At 42.2% G+C, this 20,386-nt stretch overlaps 3 protein-coding genes across 5 annotated transcripts in view; 1 reads left to right on the forward strand and 2 right to left on the reverse strand.

The window, feature by feature from the left end:
* Positions 1-5,993: 5,993 nt before the first annotated feature.
* Positions 5,994-10,700, reverse strand: tdh (L-threonine dehydrogenase). 2 transcript variants are annotated; one of them, XM_058056739.1, is made up of 9 exons: positions 10,550-10,700; positions 9,136-9,331; positions 8,862-8,904; positions 8,703-8,773; positions 8,108-8,257; positions 7,866-8,038; positions 7,698-7,788; positions 7,255-7,524; positions 5,994-6,868 (listed from the first exon to the last, which is right to left on the reverse strand). In XM_058056739.1, exons 2-9 carry the CDS (start codon positions 9,320-9,322, stop codon positions 6,729-6,731), a joined length of 1,125 nt encoding a protein of 374 aa, XP_057912722.1. In that variant the 5' UTR covers positions 9,323-9,331; positions 10,550-10,700; the 3' UTR covers positions 5,994-6,728. The 2 variants fall into 2 exon arrangements, with proteins under 2 accessions (XP_057912722.1, XP_057912723.1); XM_058056740.1 differs by lacking the exon at positions 10,550-10,700 and adding an exon at positions 9,779-10,118.
* Positions 10,701-12,024: 1,324 nt separating this feature from the next.
* mtmr9 (myotubularin related protein 9) lies at positions 12,025-18,783 on the reverse strand. Of its 2 annotated transcripts, none has more exons than XM_058056728.1 (11): positions 18,664-18,783; positions 18,148-18,337; positions 17,959-18,067; positions 17,761-17,886; positions 17,228-17,401; positions 16,944-17,161; positions 16,712-16,873; positions 16,501-16,642; positions 16,209-16,429; positions 15,678-15,829; positions 12,025-13,639 (listed from the first exon to the last, which is right to left on the reverse strand). In XM_058056728.1, the coding sequence occupies exons 2-11, from the start codon at positions 18,327-18,329 to the stop codon at positions 13,476-13,478; spliced, it is 1,650 nt and encodes a 549-aa protein (XP_057912711.1). In that variant the 5' UTR covers positions 18,330-18,337; positions 18,664-18,783; the 3' UTR covers positions 12,025-13,475. The 2 variants fall into 2 exon arrangements, with proteins under 2 accessions (XP_057912711.1, XP_057912710.1); XM_058056727.1 differs by lacking the exon at positions 18,664-18,783 and adding an exon at positions 18,429-18,633.
* xkr6b (XK, Kell blood group complex subunit-related family, member 6b) overlaps positions 18,282-20,386 on the forward strand; it is a 45,218-nt gene continuing 43,113 nt past the window's right edge. Inside the window, exon 1 of the mRNA XM_058056726.1 lies at positions 18,282-18,345. The gene's annotated coding sequence lies outside the window, so the exon portion shown is untranslated. The remainder of the gene's footprint in view (positions 18,346-20,386) is intronic.

A 20,386-nucleotide genomic window follows, 5' to 3' on the forward strand; every position in this document is an offset into this window, starting at 1 on the left:
GTAAATATGTTTTTGGAATGTGTGAGGGAACCCGGAGTACAATCGGAGCAACACTTTTCCATGTGGACATTAGTGGAACAAAACGTGTGTTGACTAAAAATGATTCCCACCAATGAAATGAACCTGTAGCGCACTCTTGACCCACTTGACCCACTTTAAACGGTTGGATTACAGTCCTGCAGACTACATTTCAGCTGGTCCCGGGTCAGAAACACCTTAGTTGTTATAGAAGTGGAGATCTGATGATGTGAAATGGCAATCTGACCCAGGATCTGTGTTTAAAAATGTCTCCCTAATGGGATTAAAACCACATTGTGTAACAACGCTAAGGCTAAGCTTGATGCTGAAGTGATGGAAAAAGTGGTCGTGGTCCTGATGCACAAATGTGCACCTTCTTCCGAACAATTAGCTGCGATGAGAAAGTATTATGTACAGACAATGGGGCAGATAATATTATTATAATATATATCTATTATTGATCTAAATGTCGTTTCATGCTAAACAGATTTTGTTATTTGGCTTCATTTGATGCATTATTGTTATGCAAATTTGGAGCGGCTGAACCGGAGCAGGAGGGGATAGAAAAGAAGAAAAATAAACATAGGGGGAAGTGCGAGGAGAAGAGGGGGGAGACAAGAACAGACAAGAACACATTAATGTTTTTCTTAGAAAATCTTAAAATTTGTACTCAAAAACTTTCTGCTTGTTTTGCTGTTATTTTTAAAATTTAAACTTTCTTCTTAATTAATGTTCTTTTATATTTTCTTTTAACTTCATTTCCATAATATTATTTTAAAAACATGACTTTTTAAAAGTCATAATATGAGAAAAAACACAACAAAGTTAAGTTGTCATTTTTGAAAATTAGGATGGAGAAAATGTTAGACCTGGTATTATTAATAACTTTCTGATTTTTCACTTCTTGTTTCACTTCTCATCCATGTCCTTATGCAAGTAGTCTGATTCAACTAGCTACATTTACTATGAACATTTTTTTCCAAAATAATTGTTGAATTTGTGGATGAAAACGTGTTGTTAAAGTGATCCAGAAACTTGTGTTATAGGTTAATATAAATTAATTGGTCCCAGATCTGCCGCACAGTGCACGAGTGGTAAGCATGTTTGCCACACAGTCAGGATATCGGGAAGACCTGGGTTCAAATCTTCCCAGCTGGGATAGGTTCCAGCATACCCGAGAACCCTAGTGAGAATAGGCACTATAGAAAATTGACGCATGGTCGCGCGATACAAGACTACTATATGATTCAATGATAATAAATTTAGTAATTTTGTAGTTAGAGCACAGAAACCCTGTTCATGACTTTCTAAATATGTTTTTTTAAACATTATTAGAGCCCTGTTGACATGAAATAACACCCCTATAGGCACCTTTACACTCATATTAGTCATTATTTACAACATATTAAGCAACTTCTATGCTGCAGGGCCTCAAGACGGCTGCTTGCTCGCGGGGTTGTGAGCCAACAAGCTAGCGAGCTAACCAGTTTGCCGGGAATTTAATTTATTTCTTCTAAAATAAGAAGCAGAAAACTTACCACTTCCACACATGATGAGAGGGTGACTGCCTGCAGTGTTAAGGTGATGTTTTGTGTCATTACTGCCTCCAAGTGACCAGAATACTACATATCATTTGTATTTCAATATGTTTTGACTAATAACGGACAAGAATCATTTAATTATGGAAGTCACAAATGTTTTAATGTTCCTTAAAACATTGCTTGTACTGTTCAAAAAGGTTTTATGGTAACAGTTTAGTGCAGAAACAGATTAAATCACTTAAGTCTTAAGCCTTTTCAGTGAGAAACATCCCTACAAAGATCATTTTTAATGATCTCCAACATGTATCTACACAGTGCAAGTGGGGGAGGTCTCGGCTTCCATTACCATGGAAACAGGTCAGGTTATGGCCTTCTTGGCGCACGGCCCAGTAGCTAGCTTCCCCCCCCCCGCGTCGTCTCGTCCTTGCCCTGCCCCGATGTAAGCTGCCGTGGCACACTGTGGGAATCTTATTACACCACTGGCCAACACAACACTCGGAACACTGGGAATGCTCCCATTGGCTGGCAGGAGGCAAGCCTGCTTGTTACATAAGAGGCTGGAAGGTTCTCCCCTCTTCCCCCCACCCCATTTAAAAGACAGAAAGTTGAGACTACACACACACACACACACACATACACACACTGGGGTGGCCTTTTGTTGCTGTTTCAGAAGGTCGCCGCGCCAACGACAACCCCGCCACAACTGCAACCTCCGCTCCCCCAGACGCCATCACCACACCCTCCTTCTTCTGTGCCTCTTCTTGGAACGTCTCTGTGACACATGTTGAAACAGGCGGGGGAACTTTTGCATTATTCCTCTTCTGAGGAAAACTCACAACACACATGCCTTCCTCTTTTCTGTGCATTCTAAAGATATAAAAACAGCTAAAAAGAGGAAGCACATAATCGGATGCACCTATTCCCTGAAATGCATATTAACTAAGCTACAGTAGTATTATTATTATTGTTATGCCGAAGAACTACATCATTGGTGTAGTGACACCTTAACACACCACCTAGCTAATAGCCGGCTAGTTTTAAATTTAATGTTTTATACCCTGCCCTGTGATTGGCTGGCGACCAGTCCAGGGTGTACCCTGCCTCTCGCCCGAAGACAGCTGGGATAGGCTCTTGTGAGGAAAAGCGGTAGAAAATGAATGAATGAATGAATGTTTTATATCCTTGGAACAGGATGGCGGTCGAGTGGTTAGCGCGCAGACTTCACAGCTAGGAGACCCGAACTCAATCCCAGCCTCGGCCATCTCTGTGTGGAGTTTGCATGTTTTCCCGGTGCATGCATGGGTTTTCTCCGGGTATTCCGGTTTCCTCCCACATTCCAAAAACATGCTAGGTTAATTGGCGACTCCAAATTGTCCATCGATATGAATGTGAGTGTGAATGGTTGTTTGTTTATATGTTCCCTGTGATTGGCTGGCCACCAGTCCAGGGTGTACCCGTACTCTCGCCCGAAGACAGCTGGGATAGGCTCCAGCACCTCCGCGACCCTTGTGAGGGTAAGTGGTAGAAAATGAATGAATGAATGAATATCCTTGGAACACACAGAAAAAAGAAGATATGTTCAAAAAACAAGTGGACTTCGCCTTTCATGACATTTTCTTTGAAGGGCTTTATATACAGGCAAGGTTCAAAAACAAGGCCTAAAAAGACTACAAAGTGCATGCCAGGCCACCATTTGGCAACATCACTTACAGTAAATGAGCAAGTAAAAGTAAAAAAAATCTTTAAAATGACACACAGAACACTTGTGAAATCATCAGATTCTTTTGAACTGCTTTTTGCATTCTAGCTGAGCAAAGTGGTTCTGACAAAAACCAACCTACCCCCTCATCCACACACCCCCCCACGCACCGCAAGGTCACCCAGCTGCAGGATGAAGAAATTGAAGAAAGGCCACTCAGCGTTCAGCAAAGCACACACCCTCATTCTGGATTCCATTGGTCCACATCAGGCATCAGGCAGGATTTGGAGCATTGGTCCATGACACTGCTGGTTCTCACCTGTTTCAATGTTTGACTTGCTTTTTTTCATGCTCTGCAGGACGTGGTGGTGTGTGTGATCCAGTCTGTGCTCATCATCATACAGGAACTTAGTCATTTGGGGCTATTTATGGTAGTAAAATACCCAAAAACTACTGTATTGCAGTCACTTTCAAGAAATGGGAACTTACTGTGACGAAGCACCGGGGTCTGACTCCTCAGTACATCATTTAGAAATTTAGTCAATATCACCTAAAAAAATGTCAAAGTGGGACAGTAGCTTTATTAGTTTTTTGTAGTTTTATAATACACATCTTAATCAAGGCTTTACTATGTAAAATATATGCTGTTTTTATTTAGCCATAATTTATATTTTAAGAAATTATTCTACACTTTTGTTTATTCAAATAAATAAATAAACATTTTGATAATGTAAGTCAGTATTTTTACATATATTTTATATATATTTCTAATATATACAATTATTTTATTTTACATAATTAAAATTAAGCCTAAATAATATACATAACAATAATAATAATATCAGCCGAGATAGGCAACCATAATGAGAACAAGCGGTGCAGAAAATGAACAAATTACTAATTAATGATTATATTAATAGTTGCAATAGCAAAATAGTTTTATAATACACATCTCAATTAAGGCTTTACTATGTAAAATATATGCTGTTTTTATTTAGCCATAATTTATATTTTAAGAAATTGTTCTACAATTTTGTTTAATTCAAATAAATTAATAAACATTAAAAAAATTGAAGTCAATATTTTTACATATATTATACATATATATATAATGTATACAATTATTTTATTTTAAATAATTAAAATAAAGCCTACATAATATACATAGCAATAATAATAATATCAGCCGAGATAGGCGACAATAATGAGAACAAGCAGTACAGAAAATGAACAAATTAATAATTAATGAATATATTAATAATAGCAATAGTAATAATAATATTATTTTAAAAGAAACAGATTTTTTTTCAAGATTTTGCTTTCAACGAGTATTATTATTGGTGTATTTACTATTTGATCTATGAATGTGTCTTTTTTAAAAAAAAAAAACATTTACCAATTAACCAACTAAATCTTAGTCTGGCACGGCACTGAATAACAGCTTTCTTTCATAATGTTGAGTGCAAGTGTTTTTAAAAAGTGTCTGCTCTGACTGCATTATTTGCACATGGAAACCATTTACAGTCAGGCCACGTTGTCATCATTTTCAGTCACATTTTCCAAAAGCAAGACTGTTTTCCTTTTTCACATGTGGTGCTATCGCTGCAGACCAACTTAGAAAATCCAGCCTTCTCGGGATTACATAAGTGCTCTGTACAGTGCGGCAAGTTCATACCCAACAGGAAGTACGGCCGTCGGCTGAACGCCACATGCTGAACATTCTCACAACACAAGTTGGCTCCTGTTAAGGCGAAGACAAGGAGACGCTTCTTTAGAGGAGAGTTATGGGAAAGTATCATTGAATGGAAGACTAAAATGTAACGCATGGTAAATGCGTAATGTAAATCTTGTGAAGATGTTGGTGTACTACTGTTGACATATAGTCACACTATTCTGGAAAGGGTCCCTCGTGTTTAGCATGTTGGTTAGCATGTGTGTTTTCTCCGGCTTCCTCCCACATTCCAAAACACGCATGTTCGGTTCATTGACTATAAATTGTCCATAGAAAATTTGGACAAAAAATATTGACATATAAAGGTATATGTAGTATTCTGGCCACTAGGTGTCAGTAATGCTCATTTATTGAGACATAACGTTAGATTACCCTCACACTGCATGAAGTCAACCACGCATATATAGTAATGAAAAGAAGGCATCCTCCCTTTGGTGTGGAAGTGGTAAATTTTTGGCTTCCTTGTCTGGTAGAATTTTATAATAAGGTACACAGAATGACAGTAGTTCATGAGGTACAAACCTACCTAACCCTAACCACTACCTATTGGTTTCTCAGTAACTACTGGACATGTATGCCCCTTAGTCATTAGTTCCTCATTAGTTCTTCGGTAACTGGTATAAATGTATGCGCCTTAGTCATTAGTTCTTCAGTAACTGCTATAAATGTATGCGCCTCAGTCATTAGTTCCTCTGGAAGTACAGTACTTTTGTGTAGCTTGTTGTAAAGTGAGAGCCTTTGTTTAGTAAATAAATTGGAGGCTAATTAATTAGCTTGCTAATGGTTAGCTATGGCCCGGCTGCCATGTACCTGTGCATTATGTGATGTAAACAAAGACTTATAGAAGTGTAAAGGTGACTATAGGGGTGTTATTTTATGTCTACAGGTCTCTACCAATGGTAAAGATTGCATTTAGAAAGTCATAAGCAAGTTTTCTATGCTCCAACTATACAAAAATGAATTATACACAAAATGTTTTTAAAAACAGTGAAAGAGCCAAATATGTGGGAACAAAGTGGTTTATTGTCAACGCAAATTGTCTGATCAAGAAACAAGAGATGTTTCCCTTCTAATCAAAGACCTTAATTGTAATATAACAATAATATTCCCCATTGGGGTCCACATAAACCCACAGTGTTGATGGAAAAAAACAAACTGGAAAAATAAGCGTTAAGAAAAGCAATTACTGGACACCAATAGAAAGAATAAATAAATTTACGTGGAATAAACAAAAGTTGTTACAGATGTCCTGTATCAGAAATCAACCCCCTCCCCTTTTCTGCACGTTTGATTACTTTGTCAGCAATTAGGACCGTTACCCTGCTAAAATGCATAAAAGGGCGCACGTTTTGTCTCTAAATCCCAAAAGACATTGCCTTTATTATCATTTTTTTGCCCTTAACACTTAGTTATGCAATCCTTTGTGATACAGCAAAAGTAGAACTGGTTTCACAGCTCTCCGCCAGAGTGACAAGTGGAGTAAAAGGTCAAAAGCTTTGTTCTCTCTCTCTCTCTCTTTTTTTTTTTTTTAAAAGAGCAAATTGTGTGTTGGGGGGGAGGGTCCAGGGTCGTCTCACCCACGCCGACCTTCACATTAATCAGGCCGGACGGCCGGGCGAGCGGAGGAGCCCTTCGCAGTTACACAGAGCGAGAACAAGTATGTACAAGCCCAGGTTTCTCCATCCTCTTTGGTCAGTCTTTACATTATGTACAACAAGGAGCCGCCATTGCCGACACCTCAGTTAGCACGGGCCATGCGTGTTTCAGTGCTCAGGTAGTTGAGCATCGTCTGGACCAGCTCGGGCATGTCGTAGTCGTACTTCCAGGCCCAGTCTGTCTTTGCGTTGGAGTCGTCGAAGTTCATGGGCCAAGAATCAGCTAAAAAGACACAAAAAAAGTGTTTAGCAACATATTTCCTTGTATTATTAATAATGTATGTACATTTCAAATGGGCGGGGCAAATTTTAATTTAAGAAAATCGTGTTCACTATCTTCTCCACCAAGGTTTCAATTCCTAATCTAATTCTAATTAAAAGCAATATAACAAATAATAAATAAATAATAAAGGTGTGGCAACACAATGGAACAAAGCTCGGATTCGGATAAATGTAGAAGTCCATTCCAGACAGCACTGATCTAATTAATTGAAAGGTTTATTTTAATTATCGGTCATCCGAGCTATTTTTAACCTTAGGATTTATCAGTATGATGTCATAATTCCCCTCATATCAGCCAACTGGCTTTACAACTAACAGTAAATTTACCGATGGCCTGTCGGACGGGGTCCACGTTGTACGTGACCTCCAGCTCGGGCACATGTTTGCGGAGCTCCTGAGCCAGCTCCTCGGGGGTGAAGCTCATGGCGTTGATGTTGTACGTCCTCATACTCAGCGTGTCGGCGGGCGCCTCCATCACCTCCAGTGTGGCACGCAGGCAGTCGTCGATGTACATCATGGGCAGACGCGTGTCGGGCTTCAGGAAGCACTCGAACTTCCCTGTCTTGATGGCGTCGTGGAAAATCTGGACAGCGTAGTCTGGAGGGGAGAAAAAACGGTATCGATTTTGAGATATAGTCTGAAAGGGCAAATGGTTCGAAGAAATTGAGTATGCGGGGCCTAAAAATAAAATCGGTTACATAAGAAGCGATAGAGAAGAGGGCTCCGGGAATAGACGTCTATTAAAACTGATAGCTCGGTTTATTTCTCACCTGTCGTGCCGCCACCAGGCATGGAGTCTGCTGAGATGATTCCCGGGTAGCGAAGACAGCGGAAGTCTAGGCCGTAGCGGTGGTGGTAGTACTGTCAAAAAAAAAGCATTTATTTATTATCTATCGGGAGGACAACAACAAGAGAAAATCACCATCATGGAGACCTACCTCGCCCATGAGCTCAGCATGGACTTTGGAGACGCCGTAGATGGTGCGAGGCCTCTGCACGCAAAGATCTGGCGTGGGGTTACGAGGAGAAGTGGGACCGAAGGCGCCGATGGTGCTGGGGACGAAAAGACGCAGGCCGTGCTCGGCTGCAATATCCAGGATGTTGTGAAGCCCTTCCGACCAGAAGAGGAGACGTCAGCGGGAACCTTTCGTAGGGTGTAATTAGGCGGCATTTCGCTCACCGGTGATGTTCACGGATCTCGCCAGGGCCACGTTGGCCTCGCCGACGGCGCTGAGCAGGGCGCTGTAGTGGACCAGCCAGGTGATACGGTTGTTCACCACGATTTCACGCAGGTTCTTGTAGTCCAGGATGTCAGAATAGATGAATGGGCCTGATGGGGACAGAAGACATGGTTTCATTTATTTATAGTTTTAAAATGACAGGCGTCATATACATTTGCCACGGTCAATAGCAACAAATTTTACAGCAAAGAATTTAGCAAAACTTCAATATAAGCCACTCGGTTATTAATTTGTACAAATGTTCTTGCATAAAAATAAAAAAAAATTAACACATTTTTACTTAAGATATATTTATAACAATTTCATATTTTAAAAATATTTATTTCTGCAAGAATTTTTTATGACATTCAAGCCAACACTTTATGAACACACAATTATTAACAGTACACATTCTGCTGTTTCATCTCCACTGGCACATTTGTGGTGACACATTAACGTCATCTCGGCAGGCTCATGAGGAGATACGTACCCGCTATGGTAATCAATAGCATTTCAACAGAAGAGGTCGGGGGTGAGTGATGAGGTCATACGCACCACTGTGGAAAACGTTGCTCGACGGCTTCCTGATATCAGACAGAATCACGTTGTTCTTTCCAAATCGTTTCCTGTAAAGCAACATGTGGCCGTTACACAACTTTTTTTTTTACCAATAGCGAAAGTTTACCTAATAAGGACAAGAGTGTGACCTCTTACCGTAAGAGTTTGGCCAGCCCCACGCCCAGCTGTCCAAGGCCACCTGAAAATGACACAGCAGCCATGATAATGCTGCACGTTTCCATGGAGCCTCAAGTAACCAAGAAGGACGCAAAGGGGGTGTGGAAGTCAAAGCATTTGTCGCCTTTTGTTTCTCGCTGGCATCCTACTTTGGATGTCTTGCCAAACTAGTTAGCAGTCCCAGCACATTTTGTACAAATCATCCTGGTAACCTCCTTTTTAACGCTACGGAAAGTCAATCGGTGCGGCTCACCTGTGATGAGCACCTTGGGGTGGTCCGTCTCAGAGAAGGACACAGAGTGGAAGCTGGCGTCGGACGTCACCTGGCGAGGGGAGAAGCTGATGTTGCGCACGGCCACAGTCAAGGGCTGGCAGCTGCATGCCGGGCTGCTGAGCACGGCCTGTTTGGCCACCTTGCTGAGGGTTCTGATGACAGGCATGCTTGGTACCTAGAAAAAGGCCACGGTTACTTAATGCATGAGTTTGACTCGTTCTGCTTTTCACCATTTTCTTACAAAAAGTGAGCTGCGGGGCGCAAATGGCCCCCAGGCCTGTCGGACACCTCCTATTTGGAAGAAACATTTGACTCACAAGGCTTGAAATTAACTGGTGGTGGGTTGAGTGAATGCTTCTGTTCCATAAATGTGTTTTTTTCCCAATTGGGCTCCTCCCAAAGCCAGAGTGCAAACATTGACTGTGTTAATATGACACCATACACATAACAACAAGCAGCATAGACACATTTAGGATGATTTTTGGAGAGCAAAAATGCAAACACACTCAAAGTAGTCATTGTGAAGAAACTAACATATTACACATATTATGCGTTTGTTTGTTTTCTGTGCTATAAAAGGCGTTTTTAACCGATTAAACAACATATATTTCCGTATACTCACCGATAGTGTTGGCAGCTCCCACAAAAAAGGAAAGAAGGGAGCAACTTGAGCGTATTTATATGCCCTGCCTTGCCTTCACCAGCGGCCAATCTGAGAGTGAGGGGCGTATTTAAGCCATTCAGCAGAAAAAAAATGTGTGTGTTTTAAAGAAGGGGTGTGTGTCTGCGTAACAAAGCATACGTTTATTTGTGGAAATGCGTGTGAAAAAGGCAAAACCCACTACCGCACTAAGAGGTGACGTTTGCACACACACGACCCATTGGTGGTGGTGGGGGGGAGTCCTCTCCTAGCAAACACACACTACGACCACCACTACTTTGATAAACCTCGCCTCTCCCTCCGCGCCATGTGCTCCACGTTGTTGTGCCAACAATTCACTGTTGTATAACGTCGAGCTCTCGTAGCTCCACCTCGCCAGAGAGACGTCACATCAAAGGGGGGGGGGGGGTGTTACACGACTAAAGTGGGTTTGTAATGGGGGAAAAATGTGGTGCTAGCTAGCTAGCTAGTGTAAAGTAAAGAAGTAGCGGGAAACTGGCGAATGGCTAAGTCGCTCCTCGTCGAAGCCATAAATGGGAGGATAGACTCCAGTATGAACAATAACATCAGTTTAACTGGTAAAATACCAGGAGGTAAACATAAAATAGTGGATTTAGAAAGGTAAACTAAAGAAATGATAAAAACAAACACGCGCGTGCCAAACTAGCGAATACACTTCCTAAACCGGAAGCTAGAGGGATTATTTCACACTGAAGTTAGTGGCTTACTTACCAGTGAGTCCACTCAATTAGACGCAGTGCTGCTACTATCTTTCCTCTTTGCTTTTCTGTGATGTGAAGCTTGTTGTGGCGTTATCTCCAGCCGGTGTTGCATCAGCTGCTCCCCGCTGCTATTTATCAGCAACCATCTGCATACTGGAGAAGCCGGTCTCGCCTCTGATTGGTCGAGGCGCGGAGGTGCGGCGCTGCCCCGACAGACCACGCCTTGTGACGCCACAGACGTTGCTGGCCTCCAATCTCCATTCCACTGGCGAATGCAGCGCCATATCTCAATGGAGGCCAAGACAGGGGTTGACTTGTTTACCTTTTACAATCTATTCCATATGACCAAGTAGGTTAACTCGGGTCATGGAAACTACATAAGGAATTATAAGAAGCATAAGAACAGGATCAAAAAGGCACAGTAGTGACTCTACTGTAGCATAATGAGGCCTTTACACCTTGCTATGCTGTTATTTTTCCTGACAAATAAGCAGCATGGTGACCCTTTTATAATACTCAAAATTTCACCCCCATAAGTTGGATTCATTTTCAATTTCACCTATTGTAAGAAAGAACTGTTACTTTGGTGCGCTTAAAAAATTGCAGTGAAAATTGCTACACCCCTCTAGGAGACTGTCAAGCACATGTGTCTAAAATTTGAGCCACATTGGTTGGAAAACTTGGTCACCATCAAGGTTTTATATCCATGCTGTGAGCATTAATTCAACAGATTAATTCATGATAACATTTTAAGCATTATTGGGACTTCCGTCCCAAAAACAAAAACACAGCACCAGTGGTGGCAGCGCCAATATGTAGCGTTATCTTTCAGTAGTGTCAGGCATTGTGAGCACTGCACTGACACTGCAAGTGTGTGGTGAAACTAGTCGATAACTGGCTAGTAGCTAACCGGTTTGGTGTGACAAGGTGTCACTACACCTGTAAAAGTAGTTCTTCCATGTAAAAATGTTATCAACAACAACTAATAATGTTGGTTACTATGCAGGCCACATTATGTAAATAAGCAAAATTTCAAAAAAGTGCAGGGCATTACGAGGTAATTTCCATTCAAAGGTGTTTGTTCAAAAAGATTTGACATTGATGGTTTGTTTGCGATGGCTCGAGGTCATTCAAAGAGCCAACAAGGGGCGGGATTAAGCTGTGGCGCTGGCATGTGAGTGGACGAGCCGACACACCCACTTTGCTCACAGCAGGGGAAAGATATGACCTTGTCAAAGCACAAAGTTAATCAGTAAGCTGACACACTTTTTTTTTTTTGACCAAAAACAAAACCAAAAGACCTGTCCTCTGTTTGACGAGCGACAAGTCCCTATGTAGAAAAGTATGTAAACAGATGTAAAACAGCAGCAGTCACGTGGCGCCTGGAAGCAGCTGATGCTCGCCTATTTATGCCACTGTCACCTCATCAACACATAGTACAATATCTTGGGCGCCACTGTCATGTGGAAAGAGTTTGACACTACACTACAGGAGTATTTCCCCATCGAATTATAGAGTTTTATTGACTGACATAGCCAGAGCACATGATGTATAATTACACTGTACAACAACATTATTCAGATAAACATTTGGCATAATGTAAACCGTTTTATGCATGCAGAGACTCTCTTATGCTCATCTTCGACCCTTTGTATTGAGTTGTGGACTCCTATAGAGCAGCTACACAAAATCACCCCCGCAAAAAGCTTTCTAGATCTTTGAGAATCTGCACCTATTCCAGCTGTGTTATTAATTAAACCTTGGATTTTTGGAAATCCAAGGTTTTGATTTATTCCACCCACGGCCCTCCTCCGGGCATGCCCCCACTCATCTTGTACAGCTAACAGCTTGTACCCGGGCCTGCCCATATAAGGAAATACGGCTCACTGTGACATCACAGAGAGTTGGTATTAAAAAAAAACTCTGAAACCTAGTGTTCAGAGCCATCCCCAACTTCTTTCAGGGCTCACTTCCATATACACAAACCTCATTATCCGATACTCTAGCATTGTTTAAACAGGATAATACAACATTTTAACAACATTTATAGGTGACGTTAATTACATAATGGGGCTCCTCTAAGATGTACAATTTCAAGCAATTTAAAAGTAGTGGCTGGAATCATTAATACGACAATATTTAATAGTGACTTGTTGGCGTAGTAAACAGTCAAAAGCAATAATAATCTATTTAAGGCTGCATGAAATCAACTGCAGTGCTAGAGATGAGACGTGTTGTACCCACGCCAACGTGAAAAAACTATGCTCCTCTTAACACACAGGTTACTCTCGACTTAGAGTATATTACTAACACAAAGTGCATTGTTTTAATATAATGATAAAATGCTATTAAGACCTTTTGGCAACTACAACTCGTATTTACTTGAGTTGCAGTAATGAACTGGTATCACCATACACCTTATAAGGCAAACTACCATGATAGAGTAATATAGCCCAAAAGTAGCAGAAGCAGACAGCCGTTCTATTGGATATTACTTGCACATGCGAGGTGCATAAAGCTGCAGTGCGTGGTAGTGCTTGTGATAAATATTCAATAATCAGTACGATTGGTCAGTCCCGCTATATAGTTGCTGATCCCACCTACGCTCATTGTGCCACAGCAACGTGCAGGGGAGCCACGTGCTGCCTTATGGCGCGCTTATTTGTTACCATGGTGACCGTGCTGCACTTCAGTAGTATACATTCAGTGGGACGCAAGACAGAAGAAGTGATACGCGATATGGACAGTATTGGTGAGGAAAATGTGTAGTTGTTTAAGAGGTGTGTCCGCATAGTGTAAGTGTGACGAATGAATTGTAAACATAAAGCTTCAGGTGTGTGATGTAAACACGAAACAACAATCCCTCGTATTTGGAATCATTCAGATCGACCGACAGAGATCCGTTTTCTACCTCTTCCACCTCGCTCGTGTTGGATCTAGGGCGTTTGCAGCAGAGGATCCTCGGTTTCCAGCTGGGCCAGCTGCCTGCGCAGGAGGTTGACTCGGTTCTGCAGCTCTTTGTTGTACTCGATGATGTGCACCATCTCCTCGTAGGCCTCGTCCAAACACTTGGACGAGCGGTTCCAGCGGAGGAAGACGCCTGTCATTAAAGAAAACACTGGTTTTGTCATACACAAGCGGCATCTGTGGCTTCCTGTGCTGTCTACCAGAAATAGACGTACCATCACTGTTATTATTATACCAGGTGTATGTGTGAGCACAGGCTTTATTGTACCTGAATTGTTATTTAATACTGTAATGAGCAGAACTGGAACTATAGGCTTTATTTAGCTACTTTATTTAGCTACATGGGGCAAAATACTAGCAACAAAACCTCTCAGTATGATGCAGTGCAGTACAATCACAAACTACAACCACAATAGTATAAATATACGCATTCAAAATCGAGTTTAAAAATATAATATTATGGCTATGTAAATCAATAATGCAAATATAAATGAACATTTTCAATAATAACAACAATATTGCATTTTTCTAAGTAAAGATTACAAAAAAAGTACTGTTTTCAGCTCTTGAATTGGCTCTAATGTATCAGGTGACCTTTTCCCAATTTTCAACAAAGCAACATAGAGCCTTTGATTGGGCAGATTTCAAAATAAAAGGTCACAGTGGTTAATAATCATAATAATAATCTCTGATAGAGATATTTCATATTTTGCAGCTGCCAGTCATAAACGTCAAGATAGCAGCAATCTGAGTGTTCTGTGACGTGGTCAATAAAACCCAGGAATGTCGGCAGCATGTGCCTTCACCATCCGATCCGCACGTCGGTCACACTGGTTACATACTTAGGGCGGCCAGGGGTCATATAGGGTTGGTGAAGGAGGAGCAGCGTAAGAAGAATTAATAATCGCTCTACTTAAGGTAAACAGGAAGTGCGATGCAAGTTGAAATCATAGTTTACTGCATATCATGCCTTAATCGACATTTATGGTGGCATGCAGGTACACGACATTCCGTTTCCTTTTTTTTTTTTTTTTTTTTTTACAGGCAGTCGTCGCCCTATTAGCTCTAACAATAAATTCATCTAAACTTTGTGTTGCGCAAGAAACCAAAGACAGCACACCTTGAGACACGAGAATAAAAGTGTGCCGCATAGATGAGCATGCATACAAGGGGCTCAGGTTCACCCACCGTGCAAGCTATACAGCCAGCACGTAAGCAAAAGGAATCGTGACACACGGCAGGAGTTATGTCAGCAATGTGAAAAGGTGCTGAAAGCAAAAACGAGGGCTCGGCCAAATGAGCTGGTCAGGTCACATGCACCGTGTGAACCCTTCATGTTGCAAGTCTTTGTGATGCAGCGTATGGACAATTAGTTGCCAAGTCAAAGTGGATCAAACATCATCAATCACACATGGGATTGTCAATCCCTTACACGTGTGGACCAAATTTTGTATCGAGTCGTCAAAACACCCTAAATGTGGATGTGTCCGACTTACGGGTGGTGTTATGTGGAAAATAATAGCACACACAACACAGTCAGAGTGCAAGTTTGGACTAATTTTCACCCTTTTGCGTGCAGTCGTTTAGGAGTAGAAGATTTAACTCAAACAGGTGCTGTATGTTGTCATGATGATGCTGGGAAATGACAATGCTGCCATCTTGTGGTAACAATTCCCAAATATCAGCCTGGGACTCGACTGTAAAGCCTGGTTCACAACCGGATATGCAATTTTATGGCCGTGTGATTTGTGGAGATGCCCAAATCTGCTGCAATTTTTGTGGCAAAGGAGTAAGATCTCTTTCACCTTTTCTCTTTGTGCATAAACTATACAAACAGGACAAAATAATACATCTGAAGTATCAAAAGTATCAGTATTTTGATTTGAGAATGGACCTTAGAGCATGAGGAGCTGGTATCGGAGGTATTGATATTTCAGTATCGATCCGTACGACAGGGCAATGACTTACTCAACACGCATGGTGGACGTATATGAAATATTTGACCGTTCACGCATGGCTCATGATACACAAATGGAGTCCGCAAGTGTGACGCACAAAAAAATGTGCATCTTTGCCATACTTTGGTCATTTTAAGCATTAGGGGAACTGTAACCTTTGATAATAATGTTCAGTTTCAATTAGTTTAGTAGTCAAGGGTCTTTGTGATTTACCTTCCCAGAGCAGCAGGCTCTGAGGGGCCACCGAGGGCCAGATGACGAGGCTGTTGGCCTCGTACAGCGGGTTGGTCAGGCGCTCCAGCTCCTGGGGACGGTTCACCCAAGACCACAGTGAGACAGTCTTTTCAGGCACGGACAATTTGGACCTGTAGGGGGTGGGACAAAAACATCACCTAAACGGAGTTGAAATGTTCAAATAAACAGTGAGGTCAAATGCTTACTGCTATGCTATTACATATAAGACCAAATATACTGTCAGAGCTGGATCAAAATGAGCTCAGTTTTAATTGATAGTGAGAAAAGGTATCCATAACAACTGTGGTTGTAGTTTGCAGAGGTCTCCAGCTGCACTGCATTATACATACCACAAAATGTTCAAAATGAGTACAGCTCCCCCTTGTAAACATATTGCTAAATTAATACCCAAAAGCAATGTTATCTTTGTAAAGTGAGAGTTGATGATACATCTCTTGTATTGGATGACACTAGACTTGATTGTACCTAATATTGCGGTCACTGATTTACCTCTCTGCGGCGCTGTTGCCCAGAAAAGTGCCAAACTGCGAAGCGTAGGCATGCTCAAAAAGCAGCACCAGGAAGCTCTCGCTGAACTCAAAGGAGCATGGGAACTGCCGGAGTATCTGCCACACGCAGTCCAAGAAGAGCAGGAAGACGGGAGCCTCCTGGCGAGGTTTGCCGCTAGAGTAGGCCGACTGGGCGCAGCGCTGCTGGAACGGGTGACCCGCCTTGATGGACAAAGAAAGAGGCAAGGGTTGCTTTCTGTATTCCTTTAAAAGAACAGGTTTACTAGGCTTACTTGGAGCCACTCTCGCTCCACCAAGCTCTGGAAGCCTCTGATGGTCCTGCAGACTGGGTCCAGAATGATCTGAGCCAAGGAGGTGACCTGCAGCGTGGAGTCTGTTCCTTCTGTGCCGTGCACAAGCACTGAAGCTCCCTCCCTGAGACACAACATGTTCAATTAATACTGGGAGACCTTTCAAAGGGTCTCACTCACAATCAGTTCCAACCTATCGATGCACTGGGCCGCCAGGCAAGCCGTGGTTAGGATCTCCTTGACATGAGCCAGCCAGTTGGACGCCTCCAGCTTGCTGAGCCAGCGGTCCATGTTGTGGGACTGGTCGTTGCATGCTTCTACCAGCTTGATGAGGCTCTCTTGCAGCACGTTGGACCTTGTTGACAACAAATTTTAAAAAATTGTTTATGTGCAACCTTCTATTTCAGTATTAAAGTTTGGTCCACCTTTCAATGGCCTTGTGGATCCTCCTCCACTGGGGGTAATTTGCCTCAGACTCAAAGCCTCCCCCTTTAGCTTTGGCCTGCTGAGCCACGTTGATGGCACGCGTATCTATAATGTAGCCGCGTTTGCCCGGCCTCAGGGTGGCGTTGATGAGCTTCTCGTCTTCCTTGCATCGCCGCCCGTTGGTGCCCGTCAAAGGCTGAGCTGCTCGCATCATCACCTGACGACACACAAGAGATGTCACGCTGTCTGCGGCCATCAAAGCCGAGTCAACACACACGCTCACCATTCCGTTCTTCTTATGGTAATAGCTGAGCACGGGGAAGCGGCCGGCGTGACGGAAGGTTGCTACTTTCCTCAGGGCGTCGTCGTCGATACCTTTGGGCACGGCAACGAGTGGAGGGTAGGAGGGGCACACGCTGAAGTCCTTGTTGACTTCACTCAGCCGCCATTCATCTGTCTGAGAGATGAAACGTGTCAGGCTGCTATTAAAGGCTAGTTCATTTGTTATTTAGCAGAATTACGCCAAAACTACACATATACAATCCCATAAAACCTTACAGTGGGGTAGGAGGGGGTAGGTGGGGTAAGGAAGACTCTTCACTATCTGAGTTCTCAATGCAGTTTGTTGCTTTAAGGCAGGGGTGTTCAAAGTGCAGCCATTTGTGGCCTGTGGCACATTCTAAAAACAGAATTATAATAATATATAACAAAAACAAAATAATAAATATTTATTTTTTGCCTTTCCATTCGTCAGAATGTGTCTCAGTAGAAACAGTTGGGGCACCCTTGCTGTGAGGTTTTATAGTGCTTACATACCATAGACTCTAGGTCTTTAAAGGCATCTTGAGGTCTGAAACAATTCCATCCATCGTCTACGACCTCGAACATGGGCCGGTAGAAGAAAGGGTACATGAGGGAGACAGAATCCAGCGTAGATAGAGCCTACAAAGGGCAATAAAGCATATTGAAACACAAAAATCAATATCTTTCTTCTTCTAAAATCGAGCCTTTTACCTCAGTGGAGCTGACAATGTTGAGACACTCCTCCATGCCGGGAATGTCCAGCTGGATCACTCTCAGGTCTTTGCATTTGACTATGATCCTGCCAAGGGAGCCAACAAATCTGGAACACAATGGAATAAGAGTTATATTACAGCTGTGGTTGTTTTTTTTCCAAAATGTTCATTTTAAAATACGACCAACCTTTTCTCTATGGAGTCAATATTGGCATGAAGCAGCCACAGCTCCTCTGTATTGTCCTGCCTGGAGGACAGAATGAGGTGATGTCCCGTCAGACATAAAGTTCCCTCCACGGTTGGCATAAAAGGCCGATGGAGGACCACCCCGTCCACCCTGGGCGTCTTAATCAGCTCTGCAAACTCCATGACGACACCTGACAAGGTACAGCAAAGCACACGCACCCGACACAAATACTTACTTACACGGTGTCTAATGGAGTTGTCAACATTTTACAAACACACTACCTTGTAACAAATGTGTTCCAAGTGGCATAAAACCTCGAAATGACCGTTAAAATCATCAAATTAGCAATGTATGGAGTATGGTGGCTAGCTAGCTAGCCAGCTAGCAATGACAGAAACAACGAGAAAGAGGAAAGAATGAATGACTTCTGGTTTAAAATGCACATAACACTGCGTGCCACAAATGTCCACAGTGTACATAAACGCTGATGTTTAATGATAAAGTACAATTAATTACCTGACCGGGTTCGTATATTTGATCAAACGAGCCAAGTGCGTCGTCAAAAACACACCGACTTAGCAAAACTAAGCTAGGTGGAACTAAAGGTGCGGAACTTTAGTTCGGGTCAAGAAAAAAAACTTCCTTCTATTTCTCTGAAAGTATGAAATATCAGTTTGAGACTGTAGGCATGTCCCTCCACTTAAAATATTAAATATTAATTAAATTTGAAAGAATTTCCTTAGCTATTCCCCAATTGTGGTGATACCAAATATTGGCACTAGATGGTAGCATTTTACAATGTGAGTACTCATATACATTAATACATATCTAAATGAGATATAAATGACTAAAGGTGAGCTATAAATGAGCTATAGTATATAGATAATCAATGAGAAACAAAAACAGGGAGGTGTTGGAAGAAAAATTAAGTCAAAACACAAAAAGGCAGCCACACTGGCGATGACATGACAACAGTTGAATGAAGCCCGCCTGCAACCTTGAATAAGGTCCCCGAAGACTATTGTGGGCCTGTCTTTGATGCATCATTGTGCTGAGTGTGTGTTGCAAATCAGCAGCACAATTTTCCCTTCCCTTGCAGCCTGTCTGGGCTTCACAATAAATGATTCGTTCCGGCTATTCTTTCTCCCCCCCACATCATTGAGGATTCCCAAGCTTGATTGACAATGAAAGCCACCTTTCCTCTGGAGGCTCAAGATGCTTTGCTATGCCGTTTTTCTATGATTATAAAATTGCTTTTAAAGCAAATATGTGACAACGTTCCCTAAAAGATGCTCCAATGTTTCTGAGGATGAGTAACATCCAAGCATCGCTTCCCAATTCCTTGCAGACATTTTGCATACGCACCTGTTACTTGCCTTCACTCTTCTGAGTCATTTCTTATCTCTTCAGACGCCTTCTGTTCTGGAAGGTTCTTGTGGTATTTAAGCCGTGTATTTAAAGAAAACACGCAGACAAGATGAGCAGAAGGGACGTGACGAGTGAATGCATTTAGGACCAAAATAAAATGTGTACTATTTGTCCTTGTTTGGGCTCCACTTGGTCTTTTTGGTACTTGCATGTTTCAGCTAGCTGGGGTTGAAGATCACACTGCTAATCACATGGCTTTGACGTTTTCAAGTGATGGTCAAACCTTCCGCCATTGAACAAGAACCCTGTAGATTTGAGTGACACTGCTTCCAAGATGTTTGCGGTAGGAGTGAATCAAATGTCAGACCCAACGGTGGACTGTCCATGGGGAGTACTGCTGTTTTTTCCGGTAATAGTGGACCGATCTACGGCTCTTTTAGTTCTTATTTGCCTTATATGCCTTGGTATAACCACAGTAACTAACTCTTCCGGCTTAGCCCTGGGAAAATGCCTCTGCAGACATTTTGCACAAAGTGGACGCATTCTCGGCAAATGTGCAAAGACTGCACATCACTGTTGTGACTCATGCATGGAAAATCAAGTCACTCGGACGCTCTGTCACCAGTTAGAGAATAAAATCACGGAATTCCTCCTGGCGTAATGGTACTCTCCGGTTCAAGCAGAGGGGGCACATTCAATCCAAGCCCTGGTCAGACCCTTAGTCACTTGTCCATTAAGAAGACCAATAGCCCATAATGCTACATTGTGGACCACCAGGTAACTTTTGTGCTATTTTCCGTGCGTAGTCAAACAATGATCCAGGTGTGTTCACAAACTGTAAAATTAAAATGTTAATGGAACCCCAGTGAGA

Source organism: Doryrhamphus excisus, chromosome 19 (genome assembly GCF_030265055.1).
Source record: "Doryrhamphus excisus isolate RoL2022-K1 chromosome 19, RoL_Dexc_1.0, whole genome shotgun sequence".
Classification (NCBI taxonomy): Eukaryota; Metazoa; Chordata; class Actinopteri; order Syngnathiformes; family Syngnathidae; genus Doryrhamphus; species Doryrhamphus excisus.

What these genes read in the sequence shown, in the direction of transcription:
- mtmr9 (XM_058056727.1), bottom strand. Translation starts at nt 18,456, where the DNA reads ATGCCACTTGGAACACATTTGTTACAAG. An exon ending in ACCATAAGAAGAACGGAATG is followed by an intron (nt 17,162 to 17,227) that starts GTGAGCGTGTGT and finishes GTGTGTCGTCAG; the next exon opens with GTGATGATGCGAGCAGCTCA. An exon ending in GAGCCTGCTGCTCTGGGAAG is followed by an intron (nt 13,640 to 15,677) that starts GTAAATCACAAA and finishes CTTTAATGACAG; the next exon opens with GCGTCTTCCTCCGCTGGAAC.
- tdh (XM_058056739.1), bottom strand. Translation starts at nt 9,322, where the DNA reads ATGCCTGTCATCAGAACCCTCAGCAAGGTGGCCAAACAGGCCGTGCTC. An exon ending in GGGCTGGCCAAACTCTTACG is followed by an intron (nt 8,774 to 8,861) that starts GTAAGAGGTCAC and finishes GTTGCTTTACAG; the next exon opens with GAAACGATTTGGAAAGAACA. An exon ending in GCCTGGTGGCGGCACGACAG is followed by an intron (nt 7,525 to 7,697) that starts GTGAGAAATAAA and finishes TCTCCCCTCCAG; the next exon opens with ACTACGCTGTCCAGATTTTC.